Source organism: Chaetodon trifascialis, chromosome 13 (genome assembly GCF_039877785.1).
Source record: "Chaetodon trifascialis isolate fChaTrf1 chromosome 13, fChaTrf1.hap1, whole genome shotgun sequence".
In the NCBI taxonomy this organism is placed as follows: domain Eukaryota; kingdom Metazoa; phylum Chordata; class Actinopteri; order Chaetodontiformes; family Chaetodontidae; genus Chaetodon; species Chaetodon trifascialis.
The window spans coordinates 13,514,219-13,542,197 of record NC_092068.1 but is presented as its reverse complement, the minus strand read 5'-3'; the positions used below and the strand labels follow the sequence as shown (position 1 = coordinate 13,542,197).

At 42.5% G+C, this 27,979-nt stretch overlaps 2 protein-coding genes across 2 annotated transcripts; both read left to right on the top strand.

Moving 5' to 3' along the window:
* The first annotated feature begins 186 nt into the window (after positions 1-186).
* lrrc1 (leucine rich repeat containing 1) lies at positions 187-23,194 on the top strand. The gene is made up of 14 exons (XM_070978357.1): positions 187-794; positions 8,986-9,103; positions 9,674-9,752; positions 12,658-12,747; positions 15,215-15,271; positions 15,437-15,500; positions 15,945-16,019; positions 16,134-16,278; positions 16,624-16,742; positions 17,061-17,144; positions 18,494-18,609; positions 19,078-19,250; positions 20,323-20,462; positions 21,761-23,194. Exons 1-14 carry the CDS (start codon positions 636-638, stop codon positions 21,917-21,919), a joined length of 1,578 nt encoding a protein of 525 aa, XP_070834458.1. The 5' UTR covers positions 187-635; the 3' UTR covers positions 21,920-23,194.
* A 2,605-nt stretch (positions 23,195-25,799) lies between these two features.
* Positions 25,800-27,456, top strand: LOC139341596 (protein scribble homolog). The gene is made up of 3 exons (XM_070978169.1): positions 25,800-26,157; positions 26,262-26,360; positions 26,583-27,456. The coding sequence occupies exons 1-3, from the start codon at positions 25,897-25,899 to the stop codon at positions 26,733-26,735; spliced, it is 513 nt and encodes a 170-aa protein (XP_070834270.1). The 5' UTR covers positions 25,800-25,896; the 3' UTR covers positions 26,736-27,456.
* Positions 27,457-27,979: the final 523 nt, after the last annotated feature.

The window sequence follows — 27,979 nt, the reverse complement described above, 5'->3', positions numbered from 1 at the left end:
AAACACACTTGAGGCGCAGGTCTTTTATTCTGGGTGTCCCCCCTCACCCTGGGCCCCCACCCGAGCTGCTGTCAGTCCTCTATGCCCCATCATGGCGGCCCTGTACGGGACGGGACTATCCAGAGGAGGGACCGGAGGGAGGAGCAGCCGGGAATGGTGACGTAGGATTGGAATGAGGGAGTGAATGTTCCGGGTCAGAAACTGGACGGGAGAGGAAATTAACTCCGGGACGAGACGAAAAAAAAGCAGAATGCTACCCTCTTCCACACGGAGATGTAGCCTGTGTTGCCTGAGTTTTTTACGTTAAATAGAGGGGCTTTAAAGCGGCGGAGGTCGACGCGAGACGAGGAACCAAGTGGAGGGAGAAAAAAAAAACAGGTGCCTACAAACTAACCAAAGTGAGGCAGCGACGGAGAATAACTCCCATGTTCGTGGCGACCGAACGAACGTTAGCTCGGTAACGTTACCGCGACTTACTCAGTTGGAGTTTCGGCGCTTGCTCGCCGGTGAGTTTCGCCTCGCTTGTGCGGTTAATTTAGCGCAGGACTGTCTCGCCGTAGCAATCTGTTGCATCCCCCTCCTGCCCGCTGTTTGTTTGTCGCACGGGTACGAGATTTACTCCCACCTCCCCCGTGATGTTTCACTGTATACCCCTGTGGCGGTGCAACCGTCATGTTGAGACGATCGATAAACGCCACTGCTCCCTGTTGTATGTGCCCGATGAAATTTATCGCTACGGACGGAGTTTGGAGGAGCTGTTGCTGGATGCCAACCAACTGCGAGACTTGCCCAAGGTAAGCAGAAAGCCGCCTCCTCTCTCTGGGTTTCATGGCAGGTTCAGGGGCAGCCTAACGTGGCTTATTTTTGGTAACATGAAATGCGTCCCACCAGTTCAAAGAGTTTCTGACACAGAGCTGCTAACTGAGCTGATCGGGCATCCCGTGAGAGTCTGCTGGGACCTGGGGACAATAATTACGCAAGATCAGCAAAGGCAGGCACCCTGTGTAGGTGGAAATTTCCCCTTAACTTTGCCTCCCTCCACAGGTTAACTAAACACGTGTGCCGGAGTCTGGGTTTTGATCATAAAACATTTTCAGTCCCAGGTGTTTCAAGCATTTAAAGCCCTGACATTTTGTCCGACATGTCAGACCTGTTTGGGCAGGTGATCCCATGCTGAGGTCAGAAAAGCCTTGACCTTTGTCTCCAAACTCTGATGCTCTTGGTTTTACAGAGTATAATAATAGAGTGTTATCAACAAAATCTGAAGGCTCAAATCATATGACTCAGTACCATGATGAATGTTGACTAGTGGGGCTGTAGGGCAAAAGTTATTCTACGTGGAATAAGAGAAATATCATTTGTCGTGTGTATGATTTCCACGAGGTTAGAAGCATTCTCTGTTCCAAATAAGATTTCACTCAGATGTGATGTAAAGCTTGACGGGTCATTATGGACCTTAGAATTAAGTTTGACACCAAAACAACAGACGAATACACAGATGAAGGCCACGAGATGTTGCAGAAAGCTGCTGAAAAAATCCAATAAGTGTACTTTGAATTTTCTGTCAACCAGCTGTGATGTAGCTTGTAAAGAAACCAGGAAAAGACTGCGTATAAGACGGATCATCATAGTAGATAAATATTGTAATATGATCTCCCGTCTCATCTTACAATATTGTCATGTTTGGCTGCACCTAGCAGTAATTATCTTTTTCAGTTAATCTGTTGATCATTTTATAGATGCATCAGCTTTTTCTTTCCAGATACCCAAGCTGATACCAAACACAGATTCAGGACCAGTGCATTTTTCCTTTAATTCTGTGGGCCTCATTGCATGAAACTAATTGGAATCATGTTAATACAAGGGAGGGCAGAGATAGCTGTGGCACTACTGACAGCATCAACTACCAGCCCAGACTGAAAGAAACACTAATGTATTAAAATATGATAGAAACAAAACGAAAAAGAAAGCTGTTTTGTGGACTGTCATGTCATGGCAGATGCCTAAATCTGCTTCATTTGGTCAATATCAGGTTCAAATCCCTGAATCCAACGCATCCCCAAGTCATTTAGTCTACAGTGGAGGGTGGATACCTGACCCCAGCCCACCTGGACCCGATGGATCAGGCTGGGTTTGAACAAAATTTAAGAAATTATGCTTGGGTTTTGGTCAGGTTTGGTTATGTTGGCTGGGCTAGATCATGACTCAAATTTTATTATAGCCAACAAACATTTTGCTGTGTGTGTGTGTAAAACAGTCTACCTAAGCCCATATTAAACACTGTCTTTTGACGCTTAAGCTGGTATGCAAACAGCGACTGTGTGACAGGGTAGCACAAACTCTGCGCTTCAGCTCACATGAACGGCGTCAGGTTCGGGTCATTCTCGGGCCAGGTTTGGACAGAAATGTGCAGCCTGACCTGCTAGTCCTCATGCATAATGCCAGAGAAAAGTGAAAAATTACCATCACAGCTCCCCAGAGCCCAAGGTGATGATTGCTTGTTTTGTCCGCCCAACAGTCCAAAACCCAATGATTTTGAGTAAATTCAGAGAAAAGTAGCAAAATCCTTGCATTTTAGAAATTGTAACCAGTGAATGAGCAGTGTTTTTGCTTGATTAGTGGTCAGTTTGCAAAGTAATTAATTGTTGAATTAAATAATTGACTCAACACTGTTCATCCACTGTAGAGATATATTCAGACGTCCATGAATTAATTCTTCAAGTCAGTCACAAATGGATTCTGGATACTGTAAACCTGAGCAGATGCACACACTGACCTTCTGACCAACACAGCAGCTCTGTTTGTTTTCAATAGAAACCATGCGTGAGGAGCGCAGGCGACTGAATTACGGACAGGCTGGATGAGGTGGGCATGCACATGCTCGGCCTTCTTACTTGTGACTCTAGTGCTCTGGATTAAGTGCATTTTATTTCTCATGGGCCACAGTGGTTCATTTCCCTACGTCCAGGCTTGAAACTCAAGATCCCACAATCTGACTTGCGGTATCTCTTTGACATATAGCCTACAGCTGCAGCAGTGAGTGAAAGGATAACTGACTGTGTGGTTTTGCAGCATATTCCCTTTAACTTCTGCAGCCAAACCGGTTTTATTATAGAAGTTGCTGTTAGTGGCACTCTGGAGAGTGTATTTCGAGCCTGAGAAAATTGAGTTAGGTATTATCAATGTAACCTTAAAAAGCAGGGAGTGCATTTGGTAATATATTGGGTTTACTACTGGACAGATGGAAAAAGGTTTAGCCAGCTTGAGATACTGCCCTGACCTCGTATAACTGAAGTCACGGTGGGTCAGAAATAAAGCTGATTGGATTGAAGAACTATTTTGTGCCTTTGCAACATTTCTTTCTTTCATTCACAAGTGTGTCATTTCAAGAAAACCTCTTTTAACCTCAACCATAAATAAAACTATTTGTCAACTGTCCAGCCCTTAAAGTAATTTACGTAGCATTGATGATTTTGTGTTTATCTAAATAAAAAATACGGGAATTTTGTCCACGGAGGAAAGGAAAGAGAGCTGAAAGAATATGTTTGGACTTGGCACGTCTGTAGAAAAGTGATGGAACAGAGATAACGTGAGCAGCCTCCTGTGGCTGTGTCACACTGCTTACTTTGTCCCTGGAAGAGAAGCACAGGAACAGGTATTCTGACTGAAAACAAAGACGCCATTATGTGTTTTGTTGTTGCCTCTCTCGTGCGTTTGTGTGTGCTAGTGTTTTCTAATGAAGGCATTATGAATCACTGACCTGAATTGTTAAGTTCAGACCAACAAAACCATGAAGCAACACACATTTCAGACATTACACCTGACAAACTGGCCCAGTGAGCCAAGGATGTGATTAGCAGGTGTACTCCCGTTGTGACAAGCGCACGCACACACACACAACTGCCAGGCAATTTAGTAATCTCTACACTCAGTTGTGAAATATTCCAAGTATGTTTAGAGGATAGAAGGGGAATTATTTGCATATTGACAAGAGAAAATGTTCATTGTACTCTGTGCCACGTAACTAATGTCATCAATGCTCGCTGAGTGAACCCAAGACACGTCCTTCTGGACAAACCTTTGCATCAGTCCAGCTCAGTGCTCACTGTGGCCTCCTCACATTTGCCTCCGAGGTGGCTAAGTGGGTTAGCGTGGACCACTTACTTCATTATTGTATTGACGGTGCTGTAACAAAGCCTCGACACAGTAAATGTAGTTCAAGTCCAGCAGGCAGATAAAGACACGCACAAGGCGGTTTTAGCAGTAGGATGAAACAGCAGAGGTGTGTTTTTATACTAACAAGATGAGGCAAGTTGAACCTGAGCTGGTAGTTTCAGTTGTTTTACAATGAAAAATCGGATGTCCCAAGTCATGGAGACTCAACGCGCAGGTTTGTGTGAGTATGTTTAACAGCTAGGCCTTCGCTCTCTGAGCATTGTTAAATTGTTTTATGTATTGTTTGTGATGAGACAGTGGACTCACGGAGCGAACTGTAACTTGTGTCTCTTTGTTTATTCAATTCCCCTTCAGCAGCCAGCCCCCACATTACATGCCATCAGTCTGCTTCATAAATAGTCGTCCTGAGCTTACTAAACAGCTGTCAAACTAGAAAACCAAGGGGATGAGAAAAAATGCAAGACTCGCCGGTTGTTGAAATGCTCTCGCCTGTTCATCCAGTTTAAAAATGAACGCAGTTTCCACTGTGTCCAGCTCCAGTGAAACTGTCAGACAGAGGTGTAGGTGGCTTTGTCTGAGTTTTGAATGACTGGTATGCTAAAAACAGCTCTTATGTCTGCTTTTTAGATTTAATTGTTTCAGTCATGTCTCAAGCAAAAATGCCAAACATTTGCTGGTTGCAGCTTCTTCAGTGTTTGTCATATATGATGGTGAAATGAAGATATTTAAGGCTTGGATTGTTCGTTAAATAAAACAAGCAATCTGAGTACATCTCCCTGGTCTGTAATGGGATTTTTTTCACTATTTCTGCCCTCTTTATTCCACATGCAAATCAATCATAACAATCAACTTAAATATGTCAACTTGGGAAATAGATGAGCATTTTTTTTTTACAGTTTTTGATCAAATGAAAAAAAAAAACAATCAGCAGTTGCGATTGTTAGTGGAAATGATCATTTGCAGTCTTAGTTCAGGCATGAGTGGCTTTCAGGGGATGTGCTGTCATTCAGGTGTTTCAACATTGCACACACAGTGATGGCAGGGATGGAGAGACGAGGCACTGTGCTCTTTTAGACAGGAAGCTGCATTGGTTTATGAAGTGTGGAGTGGTAAAGAAAGGGGTGCTATGAGTCCTAGAGCAGGAAGCTGGTGGTTGAGCTTTGCTGTCATGTGATCTTTAAGAGGATGTGCTTTCAGAGAAAGAACTGTCCAAAAAGTAGTGCAGTTGTTGAGTGTCTGACATGACGGTTGTAACTCCATCCTTCGCTGTGATACATAATACTGTATGCAGAGGACCATGCAACCTTAGACTGCAAGAAGCATTTGACCACTGATGGCTCTTAGTTCAGTCTTTGTGGCTGTAGGGTTGTGGCCTTGGAAATGTAGACAACATGAGGTTTTATTGATTGTGTGCGTTTTTATGCCTCCATGAAGGCTGTGTTCGTCCGTCCGTCCGTTCCTTTCTTGTGAACGGGTTGGAGGGAATTTCATTACATCTCGCAAGATGTCCACTTGGACTCAAGGATGAACTGATTAGATTGTGGTGGTCATAGGTCACCGTGACCATAACTTCAGAATCTGTATGCTAATTATGACAACATGATGAAGTGATGACATATACAAAAAGTCAAAGGTCATCTTCACTGTGACATCATAATGTTCTGCAAAAACACTTTTCTGGCCTTTATTCTACATCATAACTCAGGAACCGAAGGGGAGACTGTGGCCATATTTCAGACACTGAGTTGGTGACACTAATCTTAGTGTTCATCCTGAAACTGTGCTGCCTGGCTAAAGATGAGTACAAAGCATCCACACTTCAGAATTTGTGGCTTCTTTGCAGTAACATCCGTATTTGAAGCGTTGTAGTCCACCACAGGCTCATTGGTTTTACTGATACTGAGCTTCAGGTGATTGTCGTTGCTCCATGTGATGAAGCATGTTTCTGACAGGAATCATATGTGTCAATACAAGGGTGACATCCATTTTGCCAGAAAATACACTCAATGCTTTTATTGAATTAGTCGTCTCTACATATATTATGAGTCTGACAGACATGGATGTAAACTGAAACTTGACAGGCATACAAATGCGAGGTGGTAATTCTGTGAAAAAGCACAGAAGCCTAGTCCAGATAATCAACAAGCTCTACATTCTACTCATCTACAGTCTCAAAAAAATGAACATTTTGGTTGGGTAATATAAGAATTTTGGTCATTGAACTACTAATTGACATCTTTCTTGTCTGTCTTGTTGACAGCGTGCAGTGCAATAATCCTGGCACTCATTGGCTATGAACCACCTTCAGGCTTCTGCTTGTTCTCTAACAAACAGTGCTGAAGGTGAAACTGAAGATTCAAACATTGACTCTGGGGCTGAGAGAATGGTTAACATGTTCTTGACTCAGCCTGTTTTTGTTTTTTGAATGTCACACATGGGTGATTGTTTGGGGCGTGGTGCGGAGTTACGGGAAGAACAGGTTTGCTGTCAGTATGCTAATGTAAGCCTCACAAAGCTCATTCAAATTTGTGACTAGACTGATAATACAAAAGAATCAATTCTGTATTGCTCTTTGTTATTCCTCTGTCTTTATTGTTGGCATGAGGATTAGTTTGGGACAAAAACCAGATAAAAGCATTTGAATTAAACGTCTTTGTTTTCTCTTGAGCCAAAGGCTTTGAGCTCTTGATACAGGTTTCAAGAATACCTGTTTGCTTACTGCTGGGTTCACTGTGTCATAAAGGAGTGGCATAGTTAAAGTCGAAAGTCTGAGAGTGGTAAACATGTTGGTAAAATCTGAATTTGCATTGTTTTCCCCCTCCGTCACAGTTCAGGTTAGTCGTCTGGAAATGAACAGGTCTGTACTAGCCAAGACTCCCTTGATGATCTCATCAAGACAAACCTTTGAGCTGTACACGTGTGATTGGGACACTGACTTAGCAGACACACACTTCACCCACAGAAGGTGCTTGCAAGAAAGTGAAACATGAAAGTGAAATTGAAGTGGTAAGGATGCAAATGCTCAGTCGGTTGTCATGACATGTAGGAGGACAGGTTTGTTTGCTTGATGAAACAATGGCTTAGAGACTGTTTGAAATGTCTTCAGACCTTAGAATGATGTACATTTTGTAATAGGGTGGAGTTTGACTTTTGGACTCTCAGGCCTTATTTACTGTGCACACATTATTAAAAAGTGGTCTGTGTCTGGATATGGCGCACGGATAATGAGCAGCTGGATCATGAGTTCATATTTTTAAAAATACAGAGACATTGCAGGGATTGCGTTCACACCTCGCTGACATTAACTGTGATCAGGTGTGCAGGTGATGTGGCACAACAAAAACATTATGATTGCATCATAGCTTTTTTTCTTTTCCCTCCTCTACCCTCTACCCTCTTTCCAGACACAGACGTTGTACAGCGGGGTCTGTACTCTGAGGGCTCCAGCGTTAAATATTATTGGAAATGGCACAATCATTAAGAATTAATCAGAAATCATTAAGGCTGGTAATGTGCTGAAAAGTGAGGCTAATTTTGCAATAATGAGCTGCACGGGTTGTGTGTGCACCAGCCATACTGATATAATAAACCTTCATAGCAGCTTACTGTGATATATTTTCAGATCAGGAAAGTTTGCCTTGTTTAGCTCCATCCACCTTTAGAGAAAACATTACCTTCGCCTGCAGGACAGTCAGTGGAATACACAGCCATTGTGCTGCGCTGCATTCCTTTTGTATGAGAATTTATAACAGAGTTGTTTGTTTAGCCCTATTTAGGTGAAAATATGTGATTGCGACATACTGGACATGCAGATCAGAAGACTGCACAGCATGTTTGTCCATTAACTTCAGCGACTGATCGACTGAATGATAAATGTATGGTTTTGGCAACTGCGTGCATGGATGAGCCCTCGTGGCCGGCTCCTGTGGAACTAACAATAACAGTGGAAATTAGAAAGGCCAGGAGGGAAATTCAGGTTTTTTATTCTTTCCATGCCAAAACACCTGGGGAACCTGAAGCAGTGTTGTTAGCTACCTGCTTCACCACCACCACACAGGCGAGGTTCTGCCTGTTCTTGTCATGGGTGTCAAGTATGTACTTGTGATAATTGCTTTTACCCTTTAAAGAAGTGTGCCAAACTGAATCTTTCTCTCCCAGAAATTGACAGCAAAGGTAGATCCCTGTGCTTGTAAGTAGCAGCTTGTGACCGTGACCTCCCCAAACTGTTTTATGAGTTGTGTCTAACTGTCTGAGGCCTGGCGTCTGACATGACAGCACATTAGAGGTGGTCTGTAGCAGAACTCTTTTGACTGTGAGACACGAAGTAAAACCTGCTGTCACCTGCTGTGGGATAAAAAGGAATAACAGAAATGTAAGAAAACATGTTGAGGCTGCAGCCTGTGTTGCCCTTAACAAAAAAAAACACGCTGAGTCATTATTATTTCTGAAAATGCTAACAAGGTGTGTGCTGCTGTAATACACAATCAGTCCTTTTTAAAAACGTGATTATAATCTAAACAGTTTGTCATTTCTGTCACCAAACATAACATCACATTCAGTTAGATATACTGGAAATTGAATAAAAGTGTTTTATAGTAGCATCTTTAACAATGGCAGGGATGAATGTGAGATTGTATTTAATTTCTTTGCATGAACCAATAGCATATAAAAAAATGATCCAAGAAGGTGTCAAGTTCACATTTCTCTCCATAATCATTCCAAGATGCACCAGTGTTGTGAAAGAGCATTGTAAAAATTTGAAAGCCCTTCAATCATTTTACTGAATAAGCATTTCTTTTCACCTTTCAGCCATTTTTCCAACTGGTGAAACTAAGAAAACTTGGCCTGAGTGACAATGAGATCCAGAGGCTTCCACCAGAAATAGCCAACTTCATGCAGCTGGTGGAGCTGGATGTCTCTCGAAACGGTAAGAAAGGAAAGCACTGACACAACAAAGCAGAAGAAAAGTAAACAAGAAAATTATGACACAAACACATTCCCATTTGCTCCACATTACATTTTAGAACTGTGTGTGTTTTCTTCATGTTTACCAGAATATCTTTTTACAGTTGAGCAAGACGGCGCTAAGTTCAGCGAATGAATCACGTTGACAGATTTAGTCCTCATTAGTGAAGATGATACAACAAGCAAGCACATAAAGATGGTTTGCATTAGCCTGAGTCTCCTCAGTTGTTTGGACAGACCATGTTCCTTTAGACACACTGCTGAGGTTTCTTTCGCAGCAGAGCGGGATGTTCACAGTTGTGGCCGGAGAGCAAAACCAAATTCAGAGAGTCGAATAAGTTAAAAGAGGGTGAACAGACGTTTAACACACAGTGCTGTTTGTGTTGAGTCATGATTAAGTGGAGATGTTTTAAACAACAGCGCAGCTATTTATAATTTAACTGCAGCTGATTGTATTGTACATCTATTTTGTGCAGTTAGAGCATGTTTTACGAGGAGAAGTGTTTTAACGTGTGTCTTTTTTCTTCTTCAGATATTATGGAAATTCCAGAGAGCATTTCTTATTGCAAAGCCCTCCAAGTGGCAGATTTCAGTGGAAATCCATTAACAAGGTAGTCCTCCAGCTCATGCTGTTTTCCATTTCAAATCACCCATCACTCATATTTAATGCTATACTCTTTGTCTCTTCTAAAATATGCAGCCGTCACGGTTCGTAACATTTGGCATATTGCATTTATTTATTTTGATCCTTGATACTTATTGATTTCCCTTTAATAAACAGGCCTATTTATCCAGATTAAAATGTTAGGATAACAAAAGCAGGAAGTACATCTTTGAAAATTGTGCAGAGAAATGTATATTTCAGTTTTTTGCATTGTGTTCTGCCATTATAGATATTAATACTCCCTCCTTGACAGATTGTAAATAGTGCAGAGTGTGCTTTTCATTGTGTGGGTGAATCTAATTTGCACCTCAGCAGGAGCAAAACCACACTGATTTGCAGTATATAGTTTAGGAGGCAACAATGACTAGTATGACAAAGGCATCGGTGTTCAATACTGTTAAAGTGCACACTCGCTTGCACACACAGACGCACACAATTCACCCTTTTTCCACAGTAGTAACCTCATTTTCCACTCTTTCATGGCCCTGTTTTAACAGTTAAATAGTAAACGGGAGAGCAGGAATGCGATGGCATTTGTTGTCAGTCTTATATTCATGGGAATATTAAAGGCTCAATCAGCTATATAGATTCAAATCTTTATTAACATGTGAAAGTGAAGATAAGTGGCTTTCAACTCGCCATAGTTGAAAATATAAACCTGATTTCATCTGGTGTTTAAAAACAACCTTGACAGCATCTGAAAATAGTAATAACTATGATGCCTGTATTCGCTCTTCTATTAAAGAACCTGTCATTTTGGGATTGAAGGCAGGTCCCAGTTTAAGTTTCAGTGGTGGAGACTGTGTTTGTATTAGCTAGCTTTAGCTTACATGTAGCTGCAGTGTGCTTGGGTCCAAATACCAGCACCAGGCTCCACTTATTAAGACTTGTTGATAGCTTGTCTGATAGATATACAAAACCTGTATGATTTCAAGGCTTTGTAAGTGAGTGTAATTCAGCAGGACCTTACATTCATTCAGTAGAAGTAGTCTCACAAGCCCACATTTCCGTAGGATGCCCAAAGACAATTACAAGCACACTTGGACTGCCGGCAGAAACAGAAACAACCAAAGTTCAAAAAGATGTGAGAAGCAGCATTTTGTTGTTGTTGCTGTGGATCAAAGTGTGACCACAGCTCCCATCTAAGTAGTCCCATCTGGTCAGCCCGCAACATTAACGAGGAAAATGGCTTTTAAAGTAAAAAACTTGACAAGAGTGTGCAAAAGTCTGTTTTTCTCCTCATAGAAAATGAAAATATGGGCACATGCTGTCCTTTTTTCAGGTGACTGCATACTGTTAATATCATGTTTGTGTGGCAGGTGCATTTGGTGTAATTGAAGCATTCTGGTCATGTCCAGTAGCATTCAGCTTTCCCTGTGTAATCACATCCTGGACTTTAACAGGAACATTTTGACCCCCTTTGTTCTTAATGTTTATGTACAAGTGAATACCGTAAGTTTGATTTTAAAGCTGCACTAAGCCTTTCCTGAATAGAACGGGCAGGACAGAGCAAAGATGAACAGCAACAAGCACAGATTGACTTCAGCTCATCAAGAGCTTATGGTTGAAGTGTGATGAACTCTGGCTTCACATCACTGACGCTGTGGCGTCAGGTCAGCCTCAATATTAATGAACACAGAAGGATTTACAAACATTTTTTGGGATTTATATATAAATGACTCAATGCACACAAAAGCAGTCGTTGTACATATAAATACTATGTGGTAGAAATCCACAAAGAAGGATTATATTGAAGGATTTGTAATTTTCATCAAAAACCTTCATTTACAAACTGATTGTTTTTTGTGAACTTCACTGCATTTATGCATGGGTTTTGATATAGATAACGGGGAGTTACCTGTAGCCAATCAGGTGACTGCTGTGCTGTGAAATTTCTCCCTGTTCTACATTACTAACATTTCCTTCTTGAGAGCACGCAAAAGCAGCACAAACGCCTGATTTTCTACTGTTTGAATGAGTCAGGCAGCAACGCGTCTCACAAGCCTCAATGTGGCATTTAGTGTTTTGTATATCTATGGTGTTAAATCTCAACATGGAGTCTGGCAGCTGCAAAGTGATAACTCTCCTGTCGTGCGTCAATCAATATGTTGTATAGAGTTATGTATGCTTGTTAGGTCATATGGCTAATGGATTATCAGTGTTATATAGCTAACTTGTTAGCTAATAGTAGCGTTAAATGCCACATCGTCACCTAGCAAGCATTCCATCCATCCATTTTCTATGCCGCTTATCCCTTTCGGGGTTGCGGGGGGGCCGGAGCCTATCTCAGCTGTCAACGGGCAAGAGGCAGGGTACACCCTGGACATACACACACCATTCACACTCACACTCACACCTAGGGGCAATTTAGAGTCACCAATCAACCTAATGAGCATGTTTTTGGTCTGTGGGAGGAAGCCGGAGTGCCCGGAGAGAACCCACGCATGCACAGGAAGAACATGCAAACTTCACACAGAAAGGCCCGACCCGGGAATCGAACCTGCGACCTTCTTGCTGTGAGGCACGAGCACTACCTGCTGCGCCACCGTGCAGCCCCTAGCAAGCATTCGTAACATTTAATCATACACAAGTTTTTGTTCCCTCTTCGCGCTCTGATTCATAGTTGCAGACTGTGCAGGTGTAACACCAAGTGATCACATTTAAAGGTACCTGCGCATCTGCGCTTTTATGATTGGCTGACACGGAAGGAGTCCCTTAGAATCCTCTTCTCACGTTAGTTGCGAAAGTTAACGCCAAAAATATTGTTGGATTTGAAGCATTTGACTGAAGTTATCCTTTGCGCTCCCTCTCAGCTGGCATCTCACATTGTGGCCTCTCTTTTATTTTTCCAGGTTACCAGAAAGCTTTCCAGAGCTGCGGAATCTAACATGCCTTTCCATCAATGATATTTCATTGCAAGTTCTTCCAGATAACATCGGGAAGTAAGTAAATGCACCATGTTTCATCACACGCGCCATGACATAGTGAGCGTCTAACCTTTGCCAGCAAACGTTTCCACACAGCTTCGCAGCACAGACAAAGATGAAAATGTTTTTAATGTTATCTTACCCTCAGATGACCCTCTCTTGACTGACTCTTACTTCAAATAGCAAACATGGTGTTCGCGATGTGTATAACCTTTAGAAAATGCAATCTTTTTCGGGACAAGCCTGCGTTTCTATTGCCTCCCTTTCGCCTGATCGGGACCATTTCTTCTCAAGTGTCCTCCATCTCACTGCACTGAGGAAAACATATCAACCACATCCCTCCTCGCAGACACATCGGTCAGTGTCCTCTCCTTGGCTGCATTGTCTTGGCTCATAAAAGCCAAAAGGCCTGTTGTGAGATGGCTGCTGTAGTGAAAAGCATGTCCGCCAACATTCTTATTCCGACGAGGTCTCCCTTATTGTCGGGTGCAGTTATAATTGGATTTAATAACAGAACTATGTGCTTTTAGGTCAGATTGCCACAAGGGATGTTTTTAGTAGATGTCTGGAATTCAAAGGAAACTGAATTTAAACCCTCACTGGGATTTAAAGGGATAAAATTACCCCAGACGGCTGCTATGTCTTATTACCTGCTCTCTCTGTTTTTAAGCACCTTCATCTTTATTGAATGGTTTTTTTAGAGGTCAGAATAGACGTTCTTTAAAGGCAGTGTATCCCTGGTGAAACTTGCGCTGATGTTGTGCTGTAGTATATTTTAAATCCTTATTGGCAGTGGTCTGGATGGCATATTTGAACTATTAGATAAAGGCTGAAACATTTGGAGCTAAACTAAACAGAGATTTGTCTTGGCTTGCCGTGGTGCCATAAATTAAGGATTACTGCTGAACCTCCTGGGGATAATGCATAGATGGCGGATGAGAGCCTGACTGCGATCAAAGAAATGATTCTTTTTGCTCCTTTAGCGATCGCAGGTCCGGATTGTAGCCTTTGAAATAATGCTGTACTGTTTACAGATGGGCTCTGTAGGCTTAATGTTAATCTGATGTTATACATGTACAGTGTTTAGCCTAATGATAGACTTAAATCAGATTTCATGCAAGACACAAAACACCAGATTTCTGATGAAGAGCCGGGCTGTAATGGATTATGTAGATGGAGCGTGCTCCGACGACGATCCCGCATGGACTGACACTATTGTTTGTGTGTTGAGTATTCTTCAGGTTCCAGATATTTCCTTCGTTGTCACATATTTTGCAGCACGTTAATTATTGCGAAAGACTAAAAAAAAAAAGCATCAAAATGAGACTTTACGTTTTGCTCACTTTGACCTGAACATATTGGAAGTGTCACTGATAATACTTGTGATTTGTGGTCTGCCCTTGAACACATCATCTCTTTCCTAGCAACGCAGTGTTTTCATGAACAGAATTTGTTTCCCACAACGAGATATATTTAAGTGAGAAATGTTGTCGACTACCGTGTTGGCTATGACGTCCTTTTCTCATATTCTTCTTGTTGTTTTCTATGGCAACGTCTTCCTGCTGAACACAGAAAAGAGCTGGAGCTTTTCCAGCCGCAGTGATTTCGGTGATTTCAGTTTTGCACAGGGTCTCTTTGGGGTACATCTATGACACGCACAGTTTTCCTACCAACAAAGTCAGCTTAAGTTCAAGAGCTCTCCTAACACCCTTTTCCTCAAGGTACGGCATGTGCCCCACACATGTCTCATATCTGTCTTACGTAACGCAGTGACTTGAGGCCTGCTCCCTGTCAAGGGAAGAAGGTAATGAAAACCATAACGCAGTTGGAAAAGCGGATGAGATAAACGTTCAAGGGGTTATCAGTGGTTTATTTCCTGAGATGGGAGGGTTTCTGACCAAAAAAAAAAAAAAGGTCTTTCACGGAAACCTGAGACACTTGACGCAGTGAGGGGGTTGTTTTCATTATTTGCTCTGTCTGTCTTTTAATCTGTGGTGACTCGGTGATCTGAAGTGGTGAACGAAGAACACAAGATTATGCAAAAGTAGCTGTTCGATTCCGTGTCTCAAAAAGATGGACATTGTACTCTGCTACTAGACTGTTATAAAATCCTCTTCATTGGGCACATGTACAGTACTGAGGCATATGTAAGCAGCACTGCAAGAAGATAAGCCTGTACTTTGGTCTATGATGGCCATTTAGGCATTTTTCTCTTCATTTTAAGTATGCAGCGCCTGTTTATGCCATCGTAATTTTACAGCCTTGATAAGACCGACACGCCTCCAAAGTGCTTCCTGTTCCCAGGAATCTTGATTGCAAGAAGACGTGTGACAACCATTTCTAGCTGTCATTAAAAACTCTTTGTTTTCGAGACACCCAGACCATTATGCGTCATATTTATCAGCGTTGTGGAGATATGACAATGATATGATCAAGACTGAAGTGTAGAGTCTTCTTTCATTTTGCCATTTTTTCATTGCAGCCTTTCCAATTTGGCCTCACTAGAACTCAGAGAAAATCTGCTGACATTCCTACCAGAGTAAGTAGTCAGCTGACTGCGTGGTCTATGTGGATATGTGTGTTTTTCTACTGTATATTGTTGTATCTCATATCTCCAAAGTGTACTTGTTGTGCCTTTGCATAAAAAAGAGGCTGTGCATGTTCTTGGATGGGACGTTTCATCAGTGTCATCTGTCATCGGCAGGTCACTATCTATGCTTCATAGACTTGAAGAACTCGACCTAGGAAATAATGAACTGTACAGTTTGGTAAGTCCCCCCCCCCCCCCCCGGATACTGGGAAACTTGTTTACTGAGCACAACAAAACTTTTCCCATTTCCTTGTTCTTGTCACATCCAAGTAGATTAGCATCCCTCGAGAACAGCTTTCAGCTCTTATCACCCAGATGGAGGATGACCATCTGCCCTGAGCTTTGGTTTTAAGTTGTAATCTTATGCGAGCGCTCCAGCTCTGATGGTGAATGATTTACTGACAGATCAAGCTAAGTCAGGCTGCCAAGAAAAGGCTCTTTATGTGTTTCATTTATGATTTATTCCTCAGTTGTGCATTGTTAGATATTTCGATGTGTTCTGCTTTCAGTTCTGATACTCACATTGTATTTTTCTCCTCTCTGTTGTCTTGTGTTGTCTCTTTCTCTTCTGTTTTCCTGGCTCTCAACTCTTTCAATTCCTACATTTCTTTCTCCCACATAGCCAGAGTCAATAGGCTGTCTTGTCAGCTTAAAGGACTTGTGGCTGGATGGAAACCAGTTGGCTGAAATACCTGCCGTAAGCTACTCTCAATTTGTTATTGTAGATTCTGTTGTCTGTCTTTTGATTAGAGTACCACTCTTTCATGTTACTGTAACTTGTTTGGTTCTAAGTCTCTGCTCTGAATCTCAGGAGATGGGCGGTATGAAGAGCCTGTTGTGTCTGGATGTATCAGAAAACAAAATAGAGCGACTTCCAGCCGAGTTAGGTGGCCTGGTGTCGCTGACTGACCTGCTGGTGTCTCAGAACCTCATCGATGCTCTGCCAGAAAGCATTGGTAAGCACATGGATTCTCGTAGCTCTTCGTTAGCATGATGATGCCATCTTGAAGCTTTTCTAATAGCGTATTTCTCCTTGTTAGGTATTTCGTGCATATGGGAAAATATAGCTCTTTCCTCAAGCTTCAATTAAAAATGGCTAGTTGCCATGTTCGTATGTAACAGCCATGGAACGCAGTAAGACGCTTTATGTACTGTGTGTGAACAGCAAATATGCCAGCATTACTTTTACAGGACAGCAGCAAACATTTTCCACAATAACCTAGAAACTGCTTCATCAGCCTGCTGATCAATGTCTGAACAAGGTTTATTTTGATGACTCTATATTTTTTCCCTGTCTGCAGGAAAACTACGGAAACTTTCGATACTGAAAGCTGATCAGAATAGGCTAACGTATCTTCCAGAGAGCATAGGCAACTGTGAAAGCCTTACTGAACTTGTGCTCACGGAGAACCAGCTACAGGTGTGTTTGCAGCTCCATTACTGTTCAGAGACTGTACAGGTCAGGGAAGGGTTAAGGAAGTGTGAAGCTCTCATCGGTCTGTCTGAATGTCTGTGTTAAATGAAACAAACTGTGAGCAACATGTCTCCTCACTATGCTGGTGACACATGTCTGATTTAACTGTTTAATAAGTAGATATTTTACACAAAAAATATAAAGAGACAGTGAGATAAGGAAATGCTGTTATTGTGCTTTTGTGGTTATTCAGCTTTCAGTGTGTTTAAAAACTGGACGAGCACACGATGCTCTTTCTGATCGTTGTTGCGTTCGTTGTTTCAGAGTTTGCCGAGGAGTATTGGGAAATTGAAGCGACTTTCCAACTTCAACTGTGACAGAAACCAGCTAATGTTATTACCTAAGGAGGTAAGCTTTTCACATATCAACCTGCATCATTTCACTCAAAATTCAAGTGTGTCCAGGGATGCTTTCAAGCGCTGGATGAAAAGTTGTAAGTGCTGGGAGTTTCGTGGGGTTTGTTCCTTTAAGCTGATAGCTAACCGGTCCAGCACTGACTGATGGCAGACATCTCCAGCAGGACGACTAGACGAAAACAAAACTAATTAATACTGAATAAAAATACATAACCAAAACAGAGTTAATTAAGCGGAGAAGAGCTCTGCCTGTAGGTGGCGCGTTTTCTAAATATCAGAAGTGAATACTTTCTTTGCTGTAGTTGACACATTCTACATCTGCTGCTGTTGAACAAACCTGTCATTTTTTCTTCTGTTTTCAGTAGACTGAAGTCATGCTGTCCTGTTAGACTCTAACTATTGTTATGTAATTCTGTAAAGCAACCGTTGAGATTTTCATTGGCTCAAACCGTCTAAAGTTCATTCACGTTTGGATCAACAATGCTCCCACTTGTCGCGGGCTCTCATTTCACTTTCGCCGCTCAGTCTTCTGCTCGCTCAGCTCCGTCTGGAGTGTCTCCATTGTGTTCGTACGTGACATTCTTCTCCAACCTCTTGTCTGTTTAAGTGAAGGCACGCCTGCTTTAAAGCTTCATCTGAAAGGCTCCTTTAGACGTCGTACAATGCCCCTGTGTCTTAATGATGCAAAGAGTGCAGTGTTTGGAGGAAAATAACAGTCGGCTTAGACAATGAATTGATGCTGATGGTGTCACTGTTGTCATGACATCTCTGACAACCACAGCGTAAACATGGGACATGCATTGATTCATGCTTTGCTCAGCTATTTGACCATTGGCCCAGTTTTATGGATTCTATTGATTGCTGATTAGTTGCTTAGAACACTTCTGCTTACATGAAAGCAGACATAATAATGCATTTGTCTGGTGAGTTTTACTTGTGAGTCTCTTCCCTGCTCTAAGCTCCTAATCATATTTACTCATGTAACTGATGAACTTATTAACATGATGAGTCTGTGTGCTCAGGTCTGTGTCTGAGCAGATTAATAGATTACAACTATCCCATCAAGTGTCTGCTCTGTCTGGCTACTAGGCCTAATTGTTCCTAATTTTAGGTCCCTCTGCCACATCTCATTGACATTTAACTGCCATGCTGTTGAGATCACCAATTCTGGGACAAAGTGTCCAAATGCTGACAGCAGATTCACTCTGTTTTTTTGTTTTTTTTCGCTTTGTTAAAAAACATCAACCTTTACGTGTGTCTGCCTGTATTTTTCATGCGTCCCAGGTCACCTGTACGGCGGCTAACATGCAGCCTCATCATGTTGTCTCCTCTGTTATCTAGATCGGGGGCTGCAGCGGTCTGAATGTCTTCTGTGTACGAGAGAACAGACTGACGAGGATACCGTCTGAGCTGTCTCAAGCCTCAGAGCTGCATGTGCTCGATGTCTCTGGAAATAGGTTCGTTCACAACACACTGGTTTCTTGGTGGCAAGAGCAGCAAGTTCCACCTTATCTGTAAGAGCACATTGTCCTTCAAGCAGTTTGAAGACTTTGTGATTGAACGGTGAATGATCAAACTTGATGAATTCTTGATGAAATAATCTTGATGTTTTGACCATGTTACTCACCATCAGTCAGATGTTGTTTTGGCTGCAGTTCTCTGTCTGTACCTGTTTTGGCTGAAGCTTTGTCTTGAGAGAGAGCTGCAGGCGTGTCTGCTGTTTTAGTCACACACAAACATGTTCACATCAGTGTCTGGAGAGTGCTTCCTCTCCTCCATGATGTCACAACAGATACCAAGTTCCTCGTCCTAAACGTGACACGTGCACTAATCCAGAAATGTTTACCTGCAGGTGTCTTGTGGTTTCTTGTGGTTTCCCTGTTTGCTAGGAGCCCGTCAGTGATTTACTTCCTGCTTGTTTTCAGGCTCACCAACTTACCGATGTCACTGATCACACTACGACTGAAGGCTTTGTGGTTGTCAGAAAACCAGTCGCAGCCTCTCCTCACCTTTCAGACCGACGAGGATCCTGACTCAGGCGAGAGGGTGCTCACCTGTGTGCTGCTGCCTCAGCAGCCGTGTGAATCAGACAATAAAGGTAATCTTTGTCTAAGATAAACCTCAGAGGTTTTGAATAACCACCATGAATCATCAATATTATCAGATTCAGTGAGCAGATCTAGACATTTCTATCATAACGTATTTGTCGATGAACAGTGGTCCTTTACATGTGCGCTGACACCGAGCAGACCAGCGTCTCCTTGTTTCTTAAGTGTCGAGCTTCTCCTGCAGTGAAATGACTCGGTGCCAACACTTGAGTAATATTCCTCATCAGTTTTTGCATCGTCTCTGGGTACTTAGTGCCCCGCGGTTTTTGATGACATTATCACATGATCTGCTCAGAGAAGCACACTGCGTTCCACGCCCTCTGATCCCTTGCTGCAGTATCTGTCGATTATGAGGTCCTGTAAGGGATCACAGCGCCTATAACAGATCAGGGCCTCTTCTGTCCCTTGAGGCCCTCCTTGGTTATGTTTTTCAGAAATGCGGTGGATTGGTCAGCTAAAGAGGCTTAGCAGTGGCTGGCCCGCTGCCATTAAAAGCTCACCCACTTGGTATAGAGATGCAGCCGAGGGCCGGCTCTATCTGTGCCTGATACAACAGTTAATTGTAATTTCCTCTGCGGTCATCCACAGCCTTACACGTAAATCTGTGGTGCAAAAAATGTGTTCCCTGCTTGTCGCTGTATTCTGCATTTGAAAAGATGTTGGTTTCTCCCTCAAAGAGCAATGGCACATACATTCATTCATTCATCCATTCATTCATTCATTCATCCTGTGGGAAAGATGCAGATCTGAGACGGAGATGGTGGAGGGCAGAGGAGTGAGGCTGAAGCTGAGGTTGGGGGCAGGGAAGATTGTGTTGCTGTAAGCCTGTGGCTAAGCTGGGATTTGAAACTGTGATCTGGCAGTTTCAGGCTCTGGGTTATGTGACAGCTTTCATTTCTTGAGTTGTCACATTGCAGAGAAGTAATCACAACAACCATATTGATTATAATCTGCTGAAATATTCACTTCAGCTCGCACTCTGTAACTCTGTAACTCTGTTTTGATGTGCGTACGAGTTTCAGTAATGCAAATTGTGTTGTCTCCCTTGAAAAATGACTGCAGGCTCTGATAATCTTGCTCGCTGTGGAGCCCTGGAGAGCCTGGTGAATGACATGGCAGATGACACGTGGGACAGCAAAGCAGTGAACAGGATCAGTGCCATTCACTTCCTGGACGATGAGGAGGAGGAGGATGACGAAAAGGTGAGATCAGCAAATTTCACAGCTACCCATCCAGTAGTTGGTGATGAGCCACAGGTATTAAGCTGAGGGTGGTGCGAGAGGAAGCGTGGAGATCAAATTCAAAGGATTCATCCTTAGGGTCTGTACAAAACTTTATAACAATTAGGGATGGATGAAAAAATCCCATAAGAATGTTGATTCTTATCTCCTACGAGATGATTCACAAATGTCAGAAATCCATTTTCTAAATGTTAGTTGATAAGGTGATGTTGACAGGATGAGAAAGGCAAAACACAGCTGCAAAGGCAGCGCAGCAGTCTGCAGCACGTACACGCTCGAGTTGTCTTTAATACGTGTTCAAAAAAGACAGCAGTTGCAAGCTTTTTTTCATGTTTCCCGGAGCTCACAGAGGAGCGGAGAGGCTGCTCTCCACTGCTGGAGATATAACCTTAATACCACAGAGGGGCACTCCTCCTCATTTTCTTACTTGCATGCAGCAGGAGACAGTAAGATGCTTTCAAATGAATTTGTTAATTAGTGCTGCTTCTTAGGACGCCGGTGAATGGTTTGGCACACAGTTTACTGGGACAAGAGACTGAAAGTAGAGCCCTATTTTCTGTTTTTTGCTCATTCAATGGAGAATTGATTGCGAATTGATTCGGACACCCAAGAATCGGAATTGATTCGTGAGACTCCCACAGATTCACAGCACTTATGGCAATCCATTATATAGATAGATATAGATAGATTTCAGTCTGGACTAAAGTGGTGGACCAACACACTGTCAGACTGACGCCACTAGCATGTCTAAAAACTGCGCACTATATGCTGCCTTCCACACTGAACCGCAGAATTTGTTTCACTTGTTGCTAACAAGCTTTTTTGAATTAACACTTCCATTTGCTACCAGCAAGACAAATGCTAGAGCAGAGGCTCTCACGTCTCTTGTGATTGGGCAAGCATAAAACCAAGGCAGACAAGGCTCAGGCCATTAGTCCATATTCATTTATGACTCAGACGTATTCTTTCAACTCCATTTTCACTGGTTATTGTGTCCCAGACCTTCCACTGCTGAATAACATTAGATGCACACATTTTCTGAGTTTGTCAATATTCTGTGGGCCGGATGAGAATGTGGTGGACTGGATTTGACCTGCAGGCCACCAGTTGATGATATACGCGGGGTCTGGATTGGTTCAGCTATGAGCTAAGCTTTAGCTAGCCTTGTCCTTTAGCTGTCTTGTCTCTTAACTCAATGACTCTCCGTGCTGCAGATAAAACGAATGTAGCACTAACGTGAGTCTGTTCCCTTCGCTCAGGGAACACTACTCCGGCGGGCCACGCCTCACCCCGGCGAGCTGAAAACAATGAAGAAAGCAGCTGAGAACCTTCGCAATGACCTGAACGCTGCCAAAGGCCTGGACTCCAACAAAAATGAGGTCAATAACGCTGCAGACAGAGTGACCACGTCTGTGTGACCTTTTACCTCAGAAATGTTTTTTACCTCCTGTGTCTCGCCGTGTCGTCCTGCACAAACCCCGCAGCCCCCTTTGTTTTGTTTTTTTATTTACCTACGAACCCCGGTGTGGCCTCCCCCTCCTCTGATTAAACCCCGGGACGCCTGTAACCTTACTCCATCTCCAGCCCTGCGTAAAACGTGTTTGACTCAGTCTATCAGGGCCGCCGTGCCTTCCTCTTTTTAATTAATGTCCACTGCAAAAATCTGCACAGACGCTCCTTTTAAAAAGATATTTTAAAGATTTATTACTTTTTTAAATGCCTCTTTTTAAAAATATTCATTAGGTAGTTGCACTATTATAAGTCTTTATAATATGGTCAAACCTTCGTAAATGTATTATATATTTGTTCTTTATCTATTTTTAAAACACTGGGTGAATACTTCTTTTTACATTTTGGGCAAACATAAAACAGTTTTTGGACCTACTGATTAAGGATTATTGTATAGTTTCTTGTGAATATTGATACTTTTGTACTTTTTGGCAGCTCAGATGTAAATAAAAATGTATAGCAAATTTCTTAATCAGTTGCAGATTTTTAAACTTTTTTTTTCTTGGTACTTTTTTTTTTTTTTTAAATCAAAGCAATGAACAAAACGCAGTCACTAATGTCTTATTCAATCCATATAATTGTCATTGGGTGAGTGGATGCCTTGAATCCTGTAAAACATCTAGACTTATTTTTGGATAATAAATAGATGTGATTAATTGATTAAATTTGGATTTAAAGTACTGCACATCAAACTTTAATCACTAATCTGCAGTGTAATTATGCAGAAGTAACAATGCTGTCTTATTTATATGTGCTATGCTTCACTGCTTTGCAATGTTTTTTCAAATAGATGCCAAAAACAGCTGTATTTTTTTTTTTTTTTTAAAGGTTTTCTCTCCCTTTAACAAAGAGTACTGTACGGAATAACCATCGGAGGTTTGGTGAGCGTGAGGTTTATACCACAAGGATGGCATCCTTTTAAAATGCAGTTGTTAGAAGTTCCACTTTAATGCACTTCTCAGCTTTCTCAAATCGTTTTACATGGTACATGATAAATTGTATTATTTTGTTGATTACCAATTGATTGCAAAAAGTGGACCAGAGAGATTGGTTCAAGTGATGGTTTTTAATGTTTTTAATTATTTTCTGATCAAACTGCACAAAGCGGATCTCATGGGGGCACTGTGCCTTGAGATCTTGATGACTTTTTAACCACTGATCAATAAAATGAGTGCAACACTAAACATGTTTGTTATTCCTTTTAATGTTATTGGTCAGCCTGCTGAGTTTAGAGAGAACATCAAACACTTTTTAATGTTATCTCACTGACTGAACTTTTAAATGTCCCATTTAAAACAGTTTGCTGTGGTCTTTCTTAATATCTATATCCAAAATTAATATATTGACAAAGTAAGCTCAGACGTTTAAACTGGCTTGATTGAGGCAAAAATCCAGATATTCCATTTCCTGCCCCCTCCATTGCTTGTTTTGTCTGTCCAGCAGTGCATGATGTTTCTGTAACGCTCTGCCAGCATGTGCCATATTTGACGTGTCTGACCCTGCACGTGCTGCGTGTTGTGCTGACGCTGGCATGCTTCAAGTATTTTAGAGAATGAGTGGATGTATTTTTTTTGTGCTCCTCACAGTGAAAGTAGACCTACAAATCTAAGGAACACATTATAATGATGTGTTGTACCAATTTGCAGCTCTGATGCTAATGTTGCACCTTTATTTGAATCTCATTGTACATTTTTGATTTTGCATTTGAAGAGAAGCATCATCTATCTGAAAACTTGATTCACTGGAAATTATCAGCTATCGGTCAGACCTTGCTTTTATTTATTTTTTTATTCAAGAGCTATGACTGCCAACATGTGGTGCTTAAGGTGGTCTTCCACTATTTTTAAGTGGAAGCCACTTCAGTGAGACTACGACATATTTCAAGCATGGTGTCATCCTTCACTCTCTTTCTTTGCCTCCTTATCAAGCTGCACTCAGAAGAAGAGACAAAAACAAATGAAGCTTTGGAGATCCAGCTTCTACCTTGGCTGCCTTTAGGTCGACATAACAATAACAGCAGTGAGAGCAGTTCAGTTACGCTCTGCTTTAATGGGTGTTTTTGGTGCCCAGTGATGTACTAAATAAGCACTATGACTAGTCAAGCAGGATTTTATTAGCGTGTCTTACTTCACTGATTATCAGCTGCTCCCAGGATCAGTGTAGAGAAACTGCTGCACCTAGTCTGAGTCCAGTGCTTTCAAGAGGAGGGACATGGTTTCACAGAACATATTCACCGCTGATCCATCACTGTCACTAGTTATTTCCTTTAAGACTTTACACTGACAGGCATTTTTCAGCAACAGGTGGTGTCTTCTGACTATCTCCAGGAGTGTAGAAACCCTCATACTAACCCGTCCCTCAGGACCAGCACCCAAAGCAGGGCCATCCCAGGCTTCAGCTGGGTGGCAAACAAAGTGTGTCAGCAGGCTGCGGCTCAACTGTTCCCGGCCAGTGACGGTCCGTGTGGTCGCAGTGCAGAGAGGAACGCAGAAGAAATTGAGCTACTTGAGGAGGTCTGTTTTCCATTTTAGGTATCTGAGCCAGTTCACGTTGTTTATCTTGATTTATAAGCAAAGAAACCCTATCTGAGAAGACGTTTGTTGAACTGAATGTTTCATCCTTTTATAATCTGTCATCTTGCTGTAGTGTCTTGTGAGTGAACTTGGAGGGAAATATGAGGCTCTGCTGATGTTTCTTGCAGACCATAAACGCACTGAATCATTTCTTATCACCAGGATGGTGCTGGCCAGCTGGCAGAGAGCGACACCTCGCAGCGCTGGTTTCCCCATCAGAGAGGTGAAACCACGGAGGGCAGGAAATCTCAGCATCACAGAGCTCTTAATCCAGCATCTGGTCTCCATGGAGACCCTGTCCACAACATCTCTTCCATCGCAGGGCGTCCAAAGTCCTCCTTGGCGACAGAGAAGAACCTTCCTCAGGAATCATTCGTCTCCCAAGTGCCATTAAGAGTAACTGCATGCAGTATCTTTCTTCAATGTCAAATGATCTCTGCGGGGTTGCCCTGTGCGCTGCAGTGATTGATAACTGCTCCAATTTTGTTTGTTAATGCTGCTCCACTCAGGCTTTAACTGCCTAGAAATTCTAGCTTTTTATATGTAATGAAACAACTTCTTCTTAGTTACAGATCAAAGTGTCTGGCCAGAGGGGTAGTTTGGGAATCAGCATTGCTGGTGGGAAAGGCTCTCTGCCTTACAAAGACCATGATGAGGTAAGTGCTGGTGAAGAAGAGCCAGCAGTGCTCCACCTCCTGCTCGATCTCTCCTGACATATTTTGACCGAACGAAGACGATGAGAAGCAAAAGCTCTGAGCACATTCATACTGCAACTTTCATTCAGGCTAATGTGTTTTATTTCCTTTCAGGGTATTTTTATTTCCAGAGTCAGTAAAGGGGGGGCATCAGAAAAGGCAGGGATCCATGTTGGAGATAGATTGCTGGAGGTAGGCGAGGAACCATTTTTCTCATGTTTGTAAACTCTAATAATGTGTTATTCACTGACTATGAACTACACAACCTCAGCATGCCATATTGTTGATTGAATGGAAATCACACGTTTTTTACTGTTGAAAACCCTGCTGGTGTTCCTCTTGTGACCAGTGGAGGGCGTCATAGGACCAGCAGAGGACTTCCTTCAGCAATAAAGCCCCAATGAGGCTGACAAATAGAAAGCAAATAAATGAACACATCCAGAGTGTTCAGATTCACACCCAGCTAATTAGAGAAATCCTTGTCAGTGCCTGTAGAGGGAATAGACGTGCTATTTTCAGAGAACTCATGCTGCTCGCTCACCTCTGACTCCTGCTCCGACTTTCACTGGCCCTAAAAGTATAATGTGACCACGGTGCATCCAGGTCAACGGCGTCAACATGCAGGGGGCGACCCACCACGAGGCTGTCAGTGCCCTCAGGAACGCTGGGAGCTGCATCAAGATGAAAGTGCTCAGAGAGAGGCTGCTACCCCGAGAGGTGTGTGACCTGGACCAGTCTCAGAATTCTCCGGACGTGACGGGGCGACAGCTGTGCAGCCAGGATGGCGGAGGCCAGAGAGGCAAACAGCCGACAGAGGAGAGCACAGAGGGCTGTTTGTCCAAGAAGTTTGAGGCCGTCATCTGCAACGGCAACGGCATTGTGGGTCGTGTACTCAAGCACAGCACAAACTTAACGTTTACATTTCCAGTCTCTCAGTCTTTTGTTTCACTTGTTCGCTTGTTTCTTGTCTTTTTATGCTTCAGTCTGATTTGGAGAGTGACCTGAAGAGGACCTTGTCTGAACTGGAGACAGAGACCTCGATGAAAAACGATTCATTTCAAGGCGGGAAACATACGATGACAGTAAGGACATCCTTTCACTAAGACACTGTATACTACTTACTATATCTTCTTACACTCAAATCACCTCATTTTAGCCTTTCCCACATTCAAAACTCCTTCAGAAACAAACATTTGACAATTACATGACCTGATTTTCCTGGGTTTTCAGCCTGAAGTACCATATCACATGATGACTTACCGTCCTCCCCATTCCTGTTTCCCTCTCTGACAATCGCCTGACAGATCCCACGGATCATCCTCACTCATCCCTCTACCTCGGATGAAGACGTGGAGCTCTTGACACAGAGCCCCAGCAGAGAGCTGCCACATGACTTTGACATTCCTGACAGACGTGCACACTCTGCCTGTTTCGACAGCGCTTTCTATCCACCGTGACCACATGTAGAGGTGCACACATGACGCACACAGACTGTTACCCAGCTCTTCATTTATTTTGGTACTGAAGCATTTTCAGCGATGTTGCAGTGGAGGATAAGTTTAAAGCAAACTGTTGGAATGTGTTTTTTACTATCACCGTAAAGCTTTTTGTCCCTCACATTCAATTGCTGCTAACAGTATTTGGTGATATTAAAGTCATTTTCAAGAATGGACAACTTTAAGACCTTATTTTTATGACTAAAACAGTTTTTCCTGAGACTGTACAGCATGCTCTCTAATGCCCGAATGTCAGAATGTTAAATACAGTCAATTAAACAATGATTCCTGCTGGCTACCTCTGCTTCACACCACTGCGCTGTAAGTTATGGATGTGCTGGTAAATAGTGTCTCTGCCTGTGATAATGTGAAGCCCTCAAGCTTTTTATAGTCTGTACTGAGATAAAATGCCACATGGCTGAACAGAGAGCACAGCAGGCAGTCTGAGTCCTGCAGGGTCCTGAGACAGACATTCTGCTTCAAATGTTCACACACCTGCTAAATTCAGACTCATGACATTAAAGACTCTGCCTCACAAGAAGAAAAGAAGGCCATACATCAGTCTGAAAGAATTTAGACCCAAAAGCCCAGAATTTGCAAACCATAAATGACGTCTGCCTTGTATTATTTCATGGCTTTTACATCCCTTCAGTTCATTGTTCAGTGTTCACTTTCTCAATAAAGTGCAAATATATTGTTCCAAGAGGCTTTTCTTTACTTTGTGCTGCAGGACAAATCCATGCTGATATTTATACTGGCTATGTCCAGAGGATGGACACAGTAACAACACATACATAGTCTACTGCAATCCAGAAAAAGAGTCCTGCAAAAACAATGACTTCAATCAGCTGTTGTTGATTGTGTGTCAGAAAGTGATTGCACCAAATAGCCAAGTGTTCCTGTTACTGTGTCCACTCCACTTGTTTTACCAGTGACGCCGAGCAGTGATGACTGTCTGCTGGGTGATAATAATCTGGGGGCACAGCTTGTTGGAAAGCACATCCAGTGTGCAAGATTCAATTCAGGGTCAATTACTGGCCAGTCAGTCTCATATTGTGAGACTTGAGTCTTTGTCAGTCTCAAGAGAGGTTCATGTAAAGTCAGTAGGAGGACCTGAGGAGGATGAAACGGATTTGATGACTCAATAATACAACTGGGACTCTGGGAACATTGGTTGTGCAACTTCACTGCATGTTTTGTGACAT

What these genes read in the sequence shown, in the direction of transcription:
- lrrc1 (XM_070978357.1), top strand. Translation starts at nt 636, where the DNA reads ATGTTTCACTGTATACCCCTGTGGCGGTGCAACCGTCATGTTGAGACG. An exon ending in AGTGGAAATCCATTAACAAG is followed by an intron (nt 9,753 to 12,657) that starts GTAGTCCTCCAG and finishes TTATTTTTCCAG; the next exon opens with GTTACCAGAAAGCTTTCCAG. An exon ending in TAATGTTATTACCTAAGGAG is followed by an intron (nt 17,145 to 18,493) that starts GTAAGCTTTTCA and finishes TCTGTTATCTAG; the next exon opens with ATCGGGGGCTGCAGCGGTCT.
- LOC139341596 (XM_070978169.1), top strand. Translation starts at nt 25,897, where the DNA reads ATGCAGGGGGCGACCCACCACGAGGCTGTCAGTGCCCTCAGGAACGCT. An exon ending in TCTGCAACGGCAACGGCATT is followed by an intron (nt 26,158 to 26,261) that starts GTGGGTCGTGTA and finishes TTTATGCTTCAG; the next exon opens with TCTGATTTGGAGAGTGACCT. An exon ending in GCGGGAAACATACGATGACA is followed by an intron (nt 26,361 to 26,582) that starts GTAAGGACATCC and finishes ATCGCCTGACAG; the next exon opens with ATCCCACGGATCATCCTCAC.